The sequence below is a fragment of the Mastomys coucha genome, unplaced genomic scaffold, assembly GCF_008632895.1.
Source record: "Mastomys coucha isolate ucsf_1 unplaced genomic scaffold, UCSF_Mcou_1 pScaffold18, whole genome shotgun sequence".
Taxonomy (NCBI): domain Eukaryota; kingdom Metazoa; phylum Chordata; class Mammalia; order Rodentia; family Muridae; genus Mastomys; species Mastomys coucha.
In genome coordinates, this window is record NW_022196900.1 from 74023345 (window position 1) to 74041184 (window position 17840).

The 17840-nt window shown below is 41.1% G+C and overlaps 1 protein-coding gene across 3 annotated transcripts in view; it reads left to right on the forward strand.

The window, feature by feature from the left end:
• The window catches only part of Ipp (intracisternal A particle-promoted polypeptide), a 43067-nt gene that overhangs the window by 10933 nt on the left and 14294 nt on the right, over positions 1-17840 (forward strand). The window contains exons 1-5 of one of the 3 annotated variants that reach the window (XM_031378285.1): positions 3696-3801; positions 6894-7235; positions 11511-11942; positions 12986-13141; positions 14861-15028. In XM_031378285.1, the coding sequence (XP_031234145.1) occupies positions 6944-7235; positions 11511-11942; positions 12986-13141; positions 14861-15028 (1048 nt within the window). In that variant the 5' untranslated portion in view covers positions 3696-3801; positions 6894-6943. Of the gene's footprint in view, positions 1-3695; positions 3802-6893; positions 7236-11510; positions 11943-12985; positions 13142-14860; positions 15029-17840 lie in introns of those variants that run through there. The other 2 variants (XM_031378287.1, XM_031378286.1) reach the window with 2 other exon arrangements.

Genomic DNA, 17840 nt, shown 5'->3' on the forward strand with positions numbered 1-17840 from the left:
TATATATATATACATATATATATGTGTGTGTGTGTGTCTTTTAATTCTTGATTTTCATTTTAAAATTGGCCCTTTTATATTTATTTATTTTTATATTTATGAATGTTTTTCCTGCTTAGATAGATATATGTGTATTGCATGCATGCCTGGCATCCTTGAAAATAAGAAGAGTGTTTAGGGTCTCCTGGAACTAAAGTTATAGATGATTGTGAGCTACCATGTGGGTCCTGGGAGCCAAACCTTTGTCCTCAATAAGAACAAATACTCTCAATTGCTAAGCCTTCTCTCTAGGCCTTTATTTTCATATGTGTGTGTATGTGTATGTGTGTGTATGTGTGTGTGTGTGTTCAAGGAGGCCAGAAATGGGAGTTGGGTTCCCCTAACACTGAAGCTACAGGTAATTGTAAGCTACCTGGCATAGGTGCTGGGAGCTGATTCAGGTCTACTGGAAGATCAACAAATTTTCTTAACCACTGGACCACCTCTCTGGCACCCTAAAGTATCTTTTTATGCTCCAAAGCCATTACTGGTATTGAACCAAAATGATAGAACAGACAACCAGAAAGAAATTCCCACTACTCAAAAATGTTGTATTGATCACTGTTTTGTCTCTGTGACAGAACCATTAAGGAAGAAGGCGTTTATTTTGGCCCTCAGTTTTAGAGGTAGGGAAGGTATGGAAGAAGGCTCCTGTGGTGGTAGGAACTTATGGTGAAGATTCCTCACATCTTGGTAAATCAAGAAGCAGAGAACACAAACCAAAAACAGCCTTCCAGACCTACCCCTAGTGGCCTACTTCTTCAAAGATGCCAAATCCCAAAGGTTCTACAACCTCTGAAAACAGCACCACTGTCTGGAGAGAAAGTATTCAAACATGTTGTACATTACTATACTCCAACTGGAACAGCTATTATCCTATAATACCAGTTGTGTCAAAGTGGGAAAAAAAAAAGATGTGGGGGAGTTCTCTGGAGAGAACCATCTCTTCAGCTCAGTAGAATTTGAATTTGTTTATTTTGAGACAGGGTTTCTCTGTGTGGCCCTGGCTGTCCCTGAACTCACTCTGTAGATCAGGCTGGCCTCAAACTCACTGAGCTTGACTTGCCTTTGCCTCTGGAGTATTGAGATTAAAGGCATGTACCACCACTGCCTAACACCAATAGAGTTTTTTTTTTTTTTTTTTTTTTAAGGAATATTTTGTGAGCCCAAGTAAAACAATGATCTTGGCAATTACCTAGATAACAGTACATGTGTAAAATTATTTAATTTGGAATTCTGGAGAGATGGTTCAGTAGTTAAGAGCACTGGCTGCTTTTTCAGAACACCAGGATTTGATTCCCAGCACCCACATACTGGCTCAAAACCATCTGCAACTCAGGTCTCAACACACCTGGCTTACAACTGAGTTCCAGGGAGATACAACACCTTCTTCTGCCCTACATGGGTGCCCAAATACACAATCATACCTATATATAAAAATAAAAATTGTAACATGTTTTTCTGGACTTGAGGGCACATACCTTTTATCTCAGTACTTGGGAAGCTGAGATAGATGGATTTCTGTGAATTCACTGCCAGCCTGCTCTACAAGTTAGTTCTAGGACAGCCAGGGCCTGTGAGAACTTGTCTCAAACAAACAGAAACTGTCCAAAGGCATTCCATGACATAGTGAGATTTGAACCAAGGCTCTCTCACTCTGGCTTCTACTTTTCAGTATCTTATTTCATTTCTTCCTAAAGATAATAGGCAGATGGATTTGAGAAAGAGCAAACACGAGACTGAGACTGAAAGAGTAAAACGTTCATTCATTCATGTGATGACTATTGAGCATCTTTCATGAGCTAGTAACTGTTCTAGGTAGCAAGAATTTCATAATACAGAATATAGAAATAATGGGGAGTTCATGCTTGGATAAGGAAGACTGTCAATAAACATTAAGAAGAAATAACTGGCCAGGCAGTGGTGGAGCACGCCTTTAATCCCAGCGCTTGGGAGGCAGAGGCAGGAGGATTTATGAGTTTGAGGCCAGCCTGGTCTACAGTGTGAGTTCCAGGACAGCCAGGGCTACACAGAGAAACCCTGTCTCGAAAAACCAAAGAATAAAAAAATAATAAATAAATAAATAATAATAATAATAAAATAAATATTGTAAAAAATAGTATATTAAACAACAATAAGGACCACCTGGTTTTATGCCAACTTGACATAAACTAAAATCATCATAGAAAAAAAACTGTCTCCCTAGGATGGGCAGTGGTGGACAAGCCTGTAAGGCATTTTCTTAATTAGTGGTTGATGAGGGAGAGCCCAGACCGTTGTGAGTGGTTTCATCTCTGGGATGGTGGTCCTGGGTTCTATAACAAAACAGGCTGAGCAAGCAAGGGGGACAAACCAGTAAACAACACCTGCCATGCCTCTGCATCAGCTCCCGCCTCAAGGCTTCTGCCTGGCTGGAGTTCCTGCCCTCACAGCCTTTGATGAACTGTTACATGAACTGTGAGTGAAATAAACCTTCCTTTCCCAATTTGGTTTTGGTCATGACGCTTCATTAAAGAGACAGTAGCCCTAAGACAATAAGTTTCCTGAAGAAAAATCGAGATGAGAACATGTGGAGATAGTTCTGGGAGAGACGTTATAATTTAATTGAGATTAACAGAATGGTCTCACTGCAAAGGTAAAGCCTGATGAAAAAGATCTGAAGAGAATAAAAGGATAGCTTGCAAAAGAACAGTCTAGAGTGCAAGATGCCAAACAGGAGTGTGCTTGCTTATCGCACGGGGTGAGGGCTGGAGGGTAGGTGGGGGTTGGGGTGGGGTAGGGGGGGAACACCAACAAGAAAGGTAGAAAGCAGGCAGGAGCGATGGCTCAACGGTTAATAACACTGACTGTTCTTCCAGAGGTCCTGAGTTCAATTCCCAGCAACCACGTGGTGGCTCACAACCATCTGTAATGAGATCGATGCCCTCTTCTGGTGTGTCTGAAGACAGCGACAGTGTGCTCATATAATAAATAGATAAATCTCAAAAAAGAAAGAAAGCTAGAGGAGCCCTACAGAGTCTTAAACACCTGTTTTAGGGTTTATTTATTTACTTGCTACTTATTTACTTTTGTACGACTGGTTTGTCTGTCTGTCTATGCAGGATGTGGTTTTTTTTTGGGGGGGGGGGGTTCGAGACAGGGTTTCTCTGTGTAGCCCTGGCTGTCCTGGAACTCACTCTGTAGACCAGGCTGGCCTCAAACTCAGAAATCTGCCTGCCTCTGCCTCCCAAGTGCTGGGATTAAAGGCATGCGCCACCACCGCCCAGCACGATGTGTGTTCTTGTTGGGTTGGGTCCCCTGGATCTGGGATTACAGATAGCTGTGAGGCACCATGTGGCTGCTCGGTCCTCTGGAAAATAGCTCTTTTTTTTTTTTTTTTTTTTTAAATAATCTAATGAAAATGGTAGAGAAGCACTGTGCACGTGACTTTCCTCAACGCGGAGATCAGCACCCGGCCTGGGACACCTGAAGAACTGAAAATGTATATGGAGCAGAACAGGGGAGACCACTAGCCCATGGCAGGAGAGAGGCTTTAAGACGCCGCCTCCCTGGCCAGCGAGCAGCTACCCGGGTCTACCCAGCGGCGCCCGAGGCTGTCAGGAGGCGGGTCCAGAAGAGGAGCACGCGCAGTAGAAGGTTCCCGCATCGGCCGAAGCTGCGCTTTCAGCAGCGGAGTCGCCTGTCAGCGCAGGCTGTCCCCGCCCCCTCCGCCGCCTGCGCGCGCAGAGCATCGGAGGGCGCCGGCGGGAAGGGACGCGGCGGGTAAGCGAGGCCTGCGTGCAGTCCGTGTTTCTCGCAGGGTTGGGAACCTCCCCGAGTCCGGCTCTCCGGACCGGGAAGAGCGAGTGATTGGAGCTTTGGAACGCACCGTTCCTCCGCTTTCCTCCTGTCACCTCCGGAGGCGCTCTGACCGTCCGAGTGTTTTTGTAGTCCCGCAGCTTCCTCCAGTCTTCCTTGGCCTGTGCTCTCCCTGCACCCACTAGGGAAACCCAAGTCCAGACGGACCCTGTCCCTGACTTCTGCCAGCTCCATTCTGAAGTTCCTTCCCCGCTTGCGCTGTCAGTAACACAGAGTTGATTTTCTTCCTCTAGTGTCGACCCGTTTAGGCAGAATTCTAGCTACAGCCTCCAACTCAAGCACAAAGAGTCTCAGTTGTTTTGATGCACAGCTGGAGTTCTGTCCCCCTTACTGAATCAACTTTCAGGTGCTCTTGGGAGGGATGTCGAGGCCACCAAAGCACAGTTCCTCTTTAGTCCCTCTGATTGTCTCGCCATCATTAGCCAGTAAACTATATGGAGGCATACATAGTCCTTAGATCCTATGCACTAATCCCAGGTCTTCACTTTTTATGTTTGTATGAACAGTTATTTCCCAAGCCACACTTTAGGAATTCCACTAGCAGTGGAATACTATCAACATTTACTGAGAAGGATGACAACAAACATTCTGGCTCTCTATTGTCAAAGTGAATATTGAGTGAACTGTTTCTTGTAACAGGAGACATTTGACTTAGCGGCTGTGCTTTAAGAGACAGATGGAGATGGCCTGGAATCACACCACGGGGGTTCAGAATCTGCTGCCAGGGAGAATACAGAGCAAAAAGTCTGACAGTCATGCCATGTTTAATAACATCTATAGGTCGAATTTCCACGTAGAGGGAAATAGGTTGTATTTATGTGCCACTTATTTGTAAGATGTTGGCATTGTGTACATGCTGAAGTAAATTTTAGTGGTTTCCTTTAAACCTCTCAAAAATTAGTTTCTAGATGGTCATGATTATCAGTTATTTTTTATTTTATTATTATTATTATTATTTATTATTTGTTATTATTATTATTTCAAGGTCTTACTATGTAGTCTTGGCTGGCTTGGAACTAAGAGATCTGCCTGCCTCTGCACCACCACACCCAGCTCCAGACCATTTTTTTACTGATAATTTTGACCAAGTGATATATACTGAAATTTTTTAAATATCAGTTTATGACAGTTCTGTCATTTTGATTACCGTTTTTCTTTGATGCCTAAATTACAAGACCTTAATCATCTTACATTTCCTCTGCTTCATCTGTCGATCATATTGCAAGAACTCATAGGTTCTTTATTCAGTAACTTGAATTTATCCCTTTGTTTCTCATAGCAAGTTGTCATGTTGGTTATCTTCAACTTTTGGGGGGAAATAAGAAATAATGAAAGAGCCAGGTAGTGGTGGCGCACGCCTTTAATCCCAGCACTTCGGAGGCAGAGACAAGTGGATTTAGTGGATTTCTGAGTTCGAGGCCAGCCTGGTCTACAGAGTGAGTTCCAGGACAGCCAGGGCTACACAGAGAAACCCTGTCTCAAAAAAAAAAAAAAAGAAAGAAAGAAAGAAAGAAAAAAGAAATAATGAAAGGATTGATTTTTGTTAGCTCCTACTTCATGCCTACTTGAAGAACCCAAGTGTTCTGAAATGACTATTTACATGTTTGTTTTTGTTAAACCTCTAAAGACTCAGATCCAAGGCTCTGTACTTAGGTTTCATTCTCTACAACCTGGTCTGATAATCTCTATGTAATCTAATATGGTAGGAACAAGCCTAGGCATAGACGAAATAAACCCGAGACTGTCAGCGTATACTGCTGGGGAGCCTTTGGTGGTCTTCTATTCTGTGACCTTAGACATTATCTTTCCTTATAAAAATTACTATTGAGGATGAGGCATTGCTGCACAGGACTTTAATCCCAACACTCAGAAGGCAGAGGCAGATCAATCTTGAATTTGAGGGCAACTTGGTCTACATGGTGAGTCCCAGTCTCTCCAAGGCTGCATAGTGATACCATGTTTAAAAAAAACAAAATCAAACAAATAAGCCAAAAACTACCATCAGCATAAATTTGTGAAGAAGCTAGCAATTGAGGCAGATTATGGTGCCACAAGCCTGCAGTCTCAGCCGTAAGTATCAGAAGGCAGAAGGATCTTTACAAGTTTGAGACCCTTATTTCACAAAATAAAACCCCAAGCCTTCTATTATTTTATTTTATTTTATTTTTTTGGTTTTTCAAGACAGGATGTTTCTGTATAGCCCTGGCTGTCCTGGAACTCACTCTGTAGACCAGGCTGGCCTTGAACTCAAAATCTGTCTGCCTCTGCCTCCCAAGTGCTGGGACTAAAGGCATGCACCACCACTGCCCGGCCTTTTACTATTTCTTACTTCACAAACATTTGAAGTGCTGATATACATTAGAGAGTGATGCTATAGTAGTAGAAGCTCGTTCCTTCCATAAAGGAACGATTCTTCAATAACTGTGTGTGTGCATGAGCCTGGATAGATGTGGTTGAATGTGATATAGACTATAACATAGGTAGAGTTAGGGTGGCCAACAAGTCTGTTGGAGAGAGAAACAGGAAAACGTGTGGAACAGAGTCTTGGGTTAAAACAAAGATCCACAGAGGCTTTCTATGGTGAAGGAAGCATCCAGATGGAAAGGTGTTAGCCAGACATTTGGGCTGGTCACGGTTGATTTTTAGAGGTTCCCCCTGCCTAAGATGTCGACTTCGTAGCTCTCGTGAAAGAGCTTCTTTCTGCCTTTACACCTTATTTTCTTTACCCAAGGAGGGTTTTTCTGGCCGTTCTTCATACCTTACTACTGTTTATCTTTTAGTGCTCATTTCTTCTGTGGAGTATCCTTTGGCTTATTAGTGACTACTTATTCCACCATCCAAAAGCATATTAGAAGTCCTACCATGTAGTGTGGCCCTTATTTGTTTGGTGTGTGTTCTATGATCCTAGATAAATTATAGAGAATGTCATCTGTATGTGAATAGAAACTGTATTAACAAAGAGAGGCGTTGTTTGATCTTTGTGCTTTGTTTCTCAGGATAGAAGCAGATAATGGGCAACAGTGTCTTTCGTTAATCTGTGATCATCATGTCTAAGGAGGAGTGTCCCAAGGCCGCTGACAGTTCATTTTCCTCTGATAAACATGCCCAGCTCATCTTGGCCCAGATGAACAAAATGAGAAGTGGGCAGCATTTCTGTGATGTCCAGCTCCAGGTGGGGAAGGAAACTTTCCAAGTGCATCGGCTGGTCCTGGCTGCCAGTAGTCCATACTTTGCAGCTTTGTTCACTGGAGGAATGAAAGAGTCTTCAAAAGATGTTGTACAGATTCTAGGAGTTGAAGCTGGAATCTTTCAGCTACTTCTAGATTTCATTTATACAGGTATAGCCATGTATTGGTTTTCTGTTGCTGTGATTAAATATCATTGACCAAAATAATTTATATAATCTTATTATTTATTTTTAAGATTCTATTTATTTTTTTATGTGAATGAGTGTCTTGTTGGCATGTACTTGCGTGTAGTACTTATGGATATAGGAAGGCATCGGATCCCCTAGAACCAGAGTTACAGTGCTTCTGAGCCACAGTGTTTGCTGGGAACTGAAGACGGGTCCTCAGGATGCGGCAGCAGGTGCTTTCAACTTCGGAGCTGTCTCTGCAGCCCTTAGTTACTCGTGTAGTTAGGGGAGAAATGGAAACAAATACTTTATTTGGTCTTTATTTGGAGAATATATTATGTTCTCCTTAAGAAATTATTTAGCCAGGTGGTGGTGGCACACGCCTTTAACCCCAGCACTTGGGAGGCAGAGGCAGGCAGGTTTTTGAGTTCGAGGCCAGCCTGGTCTACAGAGTGAGTGCCAGGACAGCCAGGGCTACACAGAGAAACCCTGTCTCAAAAAGCAAAAAAAAAAAAAAAAAAAAAAGAAAGAAAGAAGTTATGTAAAGGAGTCTTGTAAGATGGCTCAGTGGATAAAGGTGCTTTCTACAAAGCCTTGGAACCTGAGTTCAATCCCTTAAACTCACAGGGTAGAAGATAAGACCTGAATCCAAGAAGTTGTTCTCTGACCTCCATGCATGACATAGTGATGGTGTGTATGTATATACAGACACACATGGGGTTGGGGTGGGAGATAATGTCAAAAAACATTAAAAAGAAACTACTGTTATGAGACTCAGTAAAGTGTTTTGTTTTTTAAATGTATGGAAAAATGGCTCTGTGGTTAAAAGTACCTACTGTTCTTTCAGAAGATCCAGGTTTGGTTCCCAGCACCTGTGCGAAAGCCAGCTGGAGTTCTAGGGTATCCAGTGACCTTTTCCGACCTCCACCTGTCATATATCCCCTTGCTGGGTCATATGATCCTACACTTTTAAAACTCAACTTGTTTGTTTGTTTTAATTTATTTTTATTTTATATGCATTGATGTTTTGCCTGCATATATGTCTGTGTGAGAATATGCAATCCTGGAGTTATAGATAGGAGCTGTCATGTAGGTTCTGGGAGTCGAACCTGGGTCTTCTAGAAGAGCATTCAGTGTTTCAACTGCTGAGCCATCTCTCCAGCCCCTTAAAGCTCAATTTGTATTCAGTGTTCTACCTGTTTCTTTAATCTCTTTGGCTATTTACTCATAAATAATTTTTTGAACATCCAGTTGGATTAGATCATTGGGAGTAGAGAAAGCAAAGTTTGTGTCTGCATATATACAAACTTTAATATACATATACATACATATGTGTGCATGTGTATTTATACACACATATATTTTTTTTTCTAAGCTGAGTCTCACTATGTAGCTTTGGCTATCCGGGAACTCACTTTGTAGACCAAGCTGGCCTTGAACTCACAAAGATCTGCCTGTCTCTGCCTTCCAAGCACTGGGTTTAAGGCCATCTTAAACTTTATAAATAGAACCAAGAAAATAAATTAGGGACAAATAGCTCATTACAATGATTGTTATAAAAGGGATAAGGTGATTGTTGTAAAAGTCTGGGGTGGCCAGGCATAGTGGTGCACACAACCCAGCACTCAGGAAGCAGAGATGGGAGTTTAAGGGCAACCAGGTCCATAGAACAAGTTTCAGGTCAGCCAGGGCTATATAGTAAAGCAGTATCTAAAGAAATAAAATTTTAAAAACTTAAAGGCTAAGTGTATAGCTTAGTGGTAGAGTAATTACCTACTATGTGCATGGCTCTAGGTTATCCCTAGAACCTTAAAAGGGATAAAAGTATAAGACTGAAAAAAAAGTTTATTAGGGGGCTGGAGAGATGGTTAAGAGCACTGACTTCTCTTCCAGAGGTCCTCAGTTCAATTCCCAGCACCCACATGGTGGCTCACAACCATCTGTAATAGGATCTAATACCCTCTCTGGTGTGTCTGAAGACAGGGACAGTGTATTTACATGTATAAAATAAATCTTTAAAACAAAAGAAAGAAAAGTTTATTAGGTAAGAGACTTATAGTGCTTCTGCTACCTTAAATAGAATTAGCTATTTGATGTCCTCCAAAAGTTGTTACATAAACTATAAAAGTGAAGCCAAGCATGGCAGCACATCATTATAATCGCATCGGTTCCGAGGTAGAGGCAAGAAGAGTCAGGAGTTCAAGGTCATCCTCAGCTACAGAGACCCTGTCTTAGAAAAATAAAATAAAATGAAAATGGAGTCTTTGACGGAAGAAATCCAAGTATTTAGTTCAAGTATTTAGTAGTTCCTCATAAGCTATAGATTCTTGTTTATGCCTCATATTAAAAAACTAACACTGCCAGGACAGCCAGGGATACACAGAGAAACCCTGTCTCGAAAATCCAAAAACAAAAACAAAAACAAACAAACAAACAAAAACTAACACTGGAGCTAGAGAGATGGATCAGCAGGTAAGAACATTGACTGCTCTACCAGAGGTCCTGAGTTCAATTCCCAGCAACCACATGGCTCACAACCATCTGTAATGAGATCTGATGCCCTCTTCTGACATGCAGGTATACATATAGCTAGAATAACCAGATGCATAAATTAATAAATCTTTTTTAAAAAAACTAACATTGGCCAGGTGTTGGTGGCACACGCCTTTAATCCCAGCACTTGGGAGGCAGAGACAGGCAGATTTCTGAGTTCGAGGCCAGCCTAACAGAGTGAGTTCCAGGACAGCCAGGGCTATACAGAGAAACCCTGTCTCGAAAAACCGGACAAAAAAAACCCCTAACATTGTATGACACTATATCATAAATAAATATAGTAAACCTGCTTTGTTCTCCTTCCCAGTACTTCAGTTAATTTGTTACAAGAATATAATCTATATTAAAAGTGTCAGTTTTACCTGGGTGTAGTGTGCACTGCTTTAATCTCAGCACCCTAGAAGAAGAGACAAGAAGACTGAAAGTTGGAAGTCAACTTGCTCTGTATAGTAAGACTTAGTCTCAAGAAGCAAGCAAAGTATTGGCTTATAAGGTCAGACTGATCCTCAACTTGTTCAGTCATACAATTTTCTCAAAACAATTTTTAAAGAATTATTCATTTTTATGTTCTGTGTCTGAGTTTTTACCTGCATGTATGTATGTGCATTACATGTGTGCAGTGCCTGCAGTGGCCAAAAAGGGCTTTGGATTCTCATGGGAACTGGAGTTATTATATCAGTCACTCTGAGTCCTCCCATAGTTTCTGGGAAGTAAACCTGAGTCTTTGCAAAAACATCAAGTGCTCTGAACTACTTAAACCATCTCGCTAGCCTGTCAGTCATATAATTTTAAAAAAATTTTTTGGTTTTTCAAGACAGGGTTTTTCTGTATAGCCGTGGCTGTCCTGGAACTTACTCTGTAGACCAGGCTGGCCTTGAACTCAAAAATCCGCCTGCCTCTGCCTCCCAAGTGCTGGGATTAAAGGCATGTGACACCACTGCTCAGTCATATAATTTTGATAAAGAGTTATTTAAATTTCCTAATTCTGGGTCAGGTGGTAGTTGTGTATGCTTTCAGTCCCAGCACTTGGGAGGCAGAGGCAGGTGGATCTCTGAGTTTGAGGCCAGCCTGGTCTACAGAGTGAGTTCCAGGACAGCCAGGACTATAAAGAGAAACCCTGTCTCAAAAAAAAAAATTTTTTTTTTGATATCTACTAGGTAGGTGCATAGTGAGTGTTAAATGAGTGTAATGCAATTAAAATGGTGTCTGGATTATTATAGTTGTTCCATAAATATTGTATTTTGTTTTGTTTGAAAGGCTTTATTATGCACCATTGGCTGTCTTAGAGCTCCCTATGTAAGTTAGACTCTTGAGCTCACTGAGATTCTCCTGTCTCTGCCTCCTGAGTGCTGAGACCACCAAGTCAGGCCTCATTGTTCCATAAACGTTAAGTATCATTGTCATTTAAATTTTGATTTTAGCAGGGCGGTGGTGGTGCATGCCTTTGATCCCAGCACTTGGGAGGCAGAGGCAGGCGGATTTATGAGTTTGAGGCCAGCCTGGGCTACAGAGTGAGTTCCAGGACAGCCAGGGCTACACAGAGAAACCCTGTCTCGAAAAACCACAAATAAATAAATAAATAAATTTTGATTTTTCCCCGTATTTACTTAGTTTCTACTCTGCAAAAATTATTAAAGTCAAGTAAAATATTAAGCCAAATGTTTGTTTTGATTTATTGGTTTTTTTAATCTTTCTATTTCCATAGGATTAGTGAACATAGCTGTGAATAATGTCCAGGAGTTGATTGTCGCAGCAGACATGCTACAGTTGACTGAAGTTGTTAATCTTTGCTGTGATTTTCTGAAAGGACAAATTGATCCACAGAACTGCATCGGACTCTTTCAGTTCTCTGAGCAAATTGCCTGCCATGATCTTTTGGAATTTACAGAAAATTATATTCATGTCCACTTCTTGGAGGTTCATACTGGGGAAGAGTTCCTGGCACTTACAAAAGATCAGCTGATTAAAATTTTACGAAGTGAAGAGCTTAGCATTGAAGATGAATACCAAGTCTTCTTAGCCGCAATGCAGTGGATTCTGAAAGATCTGGGAAAGAGAAGGAAACATGTGGTGGAAGTGTTAGATCCAGTTCGATTCCCCTTGTTGCCATCTCAGAGGCTTTTAAAGTACATAGAAGGTAACTCTTTACTGTATATCAAGCTAGTTAGCTGACCTCCAAGATTTGTTTCTCTGTGTGTGTGTGTGTGTGCACATGTGTGTGTGCACGTGTGTGTGAGTGTGTGTGTGTGTTCAAGCACTTAAAGGCTGGGGGTTTGACTTGAGGGGTCTTCCTCTGTTGGTCCTTCCCCTGTGCTTTAAGACAGGATCCCTTTGAACCTGGAGCTTGCTGATTTATCTAAACTGGCTAGCTAAAAAGCCCCAGGGATCTTACTGTCTCCATCTCCCCGGTTCTAGGATGTCAGACTTATGCCACCATGCTGGGAATTTTCACATAGGTGATAGGATCAAACTTAGGTTTAATTTAAAATCTATTTGGATAGATTTAAGGGAAGTATATTTCGTAGCAGCAATTATGAAAATAATATTTTCTATTGTAAGAAATATACCATTATTTGATAAGAGTTTTATTTATTTTTGTGTATGTCTGTGTGTTGTTAAGTACATGTGAGTGTGGGGTATGTCCACAATGTGGACGTTCATAGATATGAATTTTTTTTTTTTTTTTTTTTTTTTTTTTTTTTTTTTTTTTTTTTTTTTGGTTTTTCGAGACAGGGTTTCTCTGTGTAGCCCTGGCTGTCCTGGAACTCACTCTGTAGACCAGGCTGGCCTCAAACCCAGAAATCCCAAACCCAGAAATCCACCTGTCTCTGCCTCCCAAGGATATGGATTCTTTTGAACTGAGATTATTGGTGTGGTTGGTGGGAACCAAACTTGGGCCCTCTGTGACAGCAGTGAATTCCTTTAGCCCTCTCCAACACCAATGATCCAATGATGAGGGAGTTTTCCTTAGTGTTTTTTATTTTGTTTTGTTTATTTTCCTCTTTTGAGACTGGGTTTCACTATTTAGTCCAGGATGGCCTAGACCTCACAGAAATCCTTCTGCCTCTGGCTCCTGAGTGGGGGGTTAAAGGCCTGTGCTACCAGGGCTGACCAGGAAATGTTTCTTTTCGGGAATATTTGAAAGTCATCTAAAACATTGTCTTTTTAAATACTTTTTAGGAGTATCTGATTTTAATCTTCGAGTTGCCCTGCAAACACTTTTGAAAGAGTACTGTGAGGTCTGCAAGTCTCCCAAAGAGAACAAGTTTTGTAGTTTTCTGCAGACATCTAAAGTTCGACCTCGGAAGAAAGCAAGAAAATATCTATATGCAGTAGGTAAGAAAATTTGAATAGTAGTAGAAATCATTTTCAGGATCAGAGCTTTACTAGTTTGTTGTTCTGCTGGTACAGGTATTACTAATATACAAAGCTATCAGAAGCATATTTAATTTCATGTTTAGGTTTAAGATTAGTGAATTGAGCCGGGCGGTGGTGGTGTATGCCTTTAATCCCAGCACTTGGGAGGTAGAGGCAGGCGGATTTCTGAGTTGGAGGCCAGCCTGGTCTACAGAGTGAGTCCAGGACAGTCAGGGCTATACAGATAAACCCTGTCTTGAAAAACTAAAAAAAAAAAAAATACACACACACACACATATATATATCAAAATTGCACATGATGTATTTTATGTATACTTTTTACATATTATAATATATAAACTTTCTTTTGGAGTGTATATTATATACTGTAATTTTTTTTAAGATTTATTTATTATTATATGTAAGTACACTGTAGCTGTCTTCAGACACTCCAGAAGAGGGTGTCAGATCTCGTTACAGATGATTGTGAGCCACTGTAACTCAGGACCTTCGATAGAGCAGTCAGTTCTCTTAACCACTGAGCCACCTCGCTAGCCCTATACTGTAATTTTTTTGCCGAGTGGATAAATGGGGAAAACATGAATTTCAATTCATTATTTTCACTTTGTTTTATTTTTATTTATTTATTTATTTATTTATTTATTTTGGTTTTTCAAGACAGGGTTTCTCTGTGTAGCTCTGGCTGTCCTAGAACTCACTCTGTAGTTAGGCTGGCCTCGAACTCAGAAATCTGCCTGTCTCTGCCTCCCAAGTGCTAGGACTAAAGTCGTGCGCCACCACTGCCGGGTTGTTTTTGTTTTTCAAGATAGGGTCTCTCTGTGTAGCCCTGGTTGTCCTGGAAACTCACTATATAGACCAGGCTAGCCTCAAATTCAGACATCAACCTGCCTTTGCTTCCCAAATCCTGGGATTAAAGTTGTGCACCACCACTACCCTGCTTTTGCCTTACTTTTTAAAAGCTTGTTTTCTGTGTTGTTATTATTATGTGTATGGTCTGTGTGTGTGCATGCACATGCCATGGTATGTGTGTGTGTGCAGGTCAGAGAATGACTTTTAAGGAGTTAGTTATTTCTTTCCACCTTAATCTGGGTTCCAGGGATTGAACTTGAGTTTTCAGACCTAAGTGACACATGCTTTTTCCCATCAGCCCTTAATCCACTTTTTTTTCAGATATGCTTTTTAAAAAATTTTTAATTATGTGCATATATTTGTATCTCTGTGTGGAAACATGCATGTGTGAGTACAGCTGCCTGAAAACTTCAGAAGAAGGTATCAGATTCCTGGAATTACAGGTGGTTTCCAGTCCTTTGCAGTAGCATGTACACTTAAACACTGAGCCATCCCAGCATCCCCTCAACACACTGTTTTTAATTGAGACATATAAAAGTCATAATGAAACTTTATAGTTAGTTAAAGGACATGGCCTAGGCATCTATTTTATATAGCCTTCTATTATAAATGAGATCATGTGGTTCACATCTCATTGCATATAAACCATAATTTTCCACGACTTGGCATAATCGAGAGTTATATATTTTATATGCTCTTTTTATAGAGGTGGCCGTCTCCAAGCTATATAAATGTTTAGACATAGAGGCCTAGCTTTTCTTTACCACTTCCACTTCCATACTTAGCAGTAAGTGGTTTGCTGTGTTTTTTTTCCCTTCCTGCTTGTAGGTGGATATACACGGTTGCAGGGGGGCCGCTGGAGTGACAGCAGAGCCCTCAGCTGTGTGGAACGCTTTGATACCTTTAGCCAGTACTGGACCACTGTCTCGTCACTTCATCAGGCTCGCTGTGGGCTCGGGGTTGCAGTCTTAGGAGGGATGATCTATGCTATTGGAGGTAATGATAAAAATAGCTCACTTCTCTCATTATTCTACTCAGCTGCATTGTTCGTACATGTCCACCCTTGCAACTGTGTAGTGTGCTTCAGCCATCTTCACTCTTGTTTCCTTCCCTTTCCCTTAGGTGGTTTTTTTTTTTAAAAGATTTATTTATTATTATAAATAAGCACACTGTGGCTGTCTTCAGACACACCAGAAAAGGGCATCAGATCTCATTACAGGTGGCTGTGAGCCACCATGTGGTTGCTGGGATTTGAACTCAGGACCTTCAGAAGGGCAGTCAGTGCTCTTAACCGCTGAACCATCTCTTCAGCCCGCCTTAGGTGTTTCTAATAAAAAAAAATTATTTATAAAATAAAATAACCATCTCTTTGAATTTAAACTATATGCCAATACATACTTCATAATTAATGTGTCTACACCAAAATCCGTATTTTCCTCCCATGATTTGCCATATGCTGAATGGTAGCAATGATTTACCTAGTGGGTCAGAACAAAGCTTTAAACATCTTTTCTGTTCCTTCAGTACTGATTGATCCTAGAGCCTCATGTATGTGAGACAAGCACTACCACTAAGCTGAAGACCCCCTCAAAAATTCAAGCATCCTCCAGGATGTCTTTCTTTCACACCTATATCCAGTCCAAAAGTATTTATACAGATATATGTACTTCAGCATTATAATACCTCAATCTTGATGTTTCTGTTTTAATCTCTAAAGTCTGCTCTTATATTTTCAATCTGCTCATGTTATTGTCCTGTTCTCAACTCTAGAATGGCTTCTTGTTTACTGTTGAAGGGAAAATCCAGTTTAGGGACTGAAGATGTAGATCAGTTGATACAGTGCTTGTTTAAGGTGCAGGAATCCCTGAGTTCACTCCCCAGCATTACATATATCACAGATGGTAGTACTTGGCTGTAATCACAGCACTCAAGAGGTGGAGGCAGGGGGTCAGAAGTTCAAAGTCATTCTCAGCAGCACAAGTAGTTTGAGGCCAGCCATGGTTACATAAGACCCATGTCACAAAAGAGGGAGAGGCCAGAGAGATGGCTCAACGTTAAGAGAACTGGTTACCCTTCCAGGAGACCCAGGTTCTGTTCCAACATCCAGGGGTGGCTAACAGCCTCCTGTAATTCTAGGCCCAGAGGATCTGACCCCTATTCTGGCCTCTGCAGACACTGTATACATGTAGTACAATGTTCATGGAAACAAAATACACATACACATGAAATAAAAATAAAATGTTAGAAAAAATTACAAAAAGAAAAATTCAGGGCCAAGTCTAGTGGTGAATGTCTTTTATCCTATGACCTGGGAGGCAGAGCTAGGCATATCTCTGTCAGTTTGAGACCAGCCTGGTCCACAGAGTGAGTTCCAAAACAGCCAGGGCTACACAGAGAAACCCTGTCTCAAAAAAACAGAAACAACAACAATAATAACAAAACCAAACCAAAGCCAAGAAAAAGGAAAAATCCATTTTCATTATTTATTCATGTTTCATAAATGATATTTTTCTTTTTCAAGAAACTATCACTATCATTTTACCCTTTGCTATGTTGAACTTTAACATTTTTTTCCTTTTTTCTTAGAAAAGATACCCTTATTCTAGTTTAATTGCTTCCATTTTCTAAGCTTTAAAAGAAAAATGGCATAAAAACTAATTTAAACACTTAGTGGTGGCTACAATTTTATCAAAGAATAGTACATTTGTTCTGGGCAGTGGTGGTGCACGCCTTTAATCCCAGCACTTGGGGAGGCAGAGACAGGTTGGTTTCTGAGTTCAAGGCCAGCCTGGTCTATAGAGTGAGTTCTAGGACAGCCAGGGCTACTCAGAGAAACCCTGTCTCAAAAAAAAAAAAAAAAAAAAAAAAAAAAAAAAAAGAGAGAGAGAGAGAATAGTACATTTGTTCCTATAGTCAGACTCATGTTTGAGAATCATTTTGTGCATTCTTTATTATTTATTTGTATGTATACATGTATAAATGTGCCATGGTGTTAGATCCAGGCTGGAGAAGTGGGTGACAGAGGTGGAGTCACCAACCCTGTAAAACAGACTCCGGAGACCAGCGTGGAGGTGCAGATCTACTTCGCAACACAGCAGCAAGCGTTTTTATCCAGCAGTGGATGAATGGGGAATCAACAGGTGCTCTGGAGTAGCCAGTCATCCATCCCACTGGTACTATGGAGAAGTGTCAGGCTGCCAGCACCCAAGAGAGGACTTATGTAAAGACAGGGAAGCAGCTACCGCCCTATTCCAGGCCCATTCTCAGGTTCCACTAGTTTGCTAAAACTCTCTATTTATGGTAAGGAAGCCAACAGACATGGGCACTTGTACTGTTAGGGCAGTATGGAAGCCTACCTCACTGTCCTCTGTACCCTACCCAGGGGCCACAGCACCCACACCATGGCACACATGTAGATGTGAGAGAAAACTTGTAGGAGTTGGTTCTTTTCTTCCACCGTCTGGGTTCTTGGGATAGAATTCATGTCTATCTCCTGTACAATTTTTCAGGACTCTTTCCTACCTTCCAGTCAGATCATGCTTATTAAAAACTGGATCTCAGATGAGTTTGAAGCAAACCCATGAGTTTACCTAGTGAGTTTCAGAACAGCTAGGCTTGCATAGAAACCCTGTTTCAAAGAAACAAGAAAAACAAACAAACAAATAAATAAATAGGATGGGCATGGTGGCACATACCTTTCATTCTAGCACTGAGAAGGCAGAAGCAGAATCTCTGTAGGCCAGCCTGGTCTACATAGGGAAATCCAGGATAGCCAGGACTAACTAGAAAGACCTTGTTATAGTGGGAC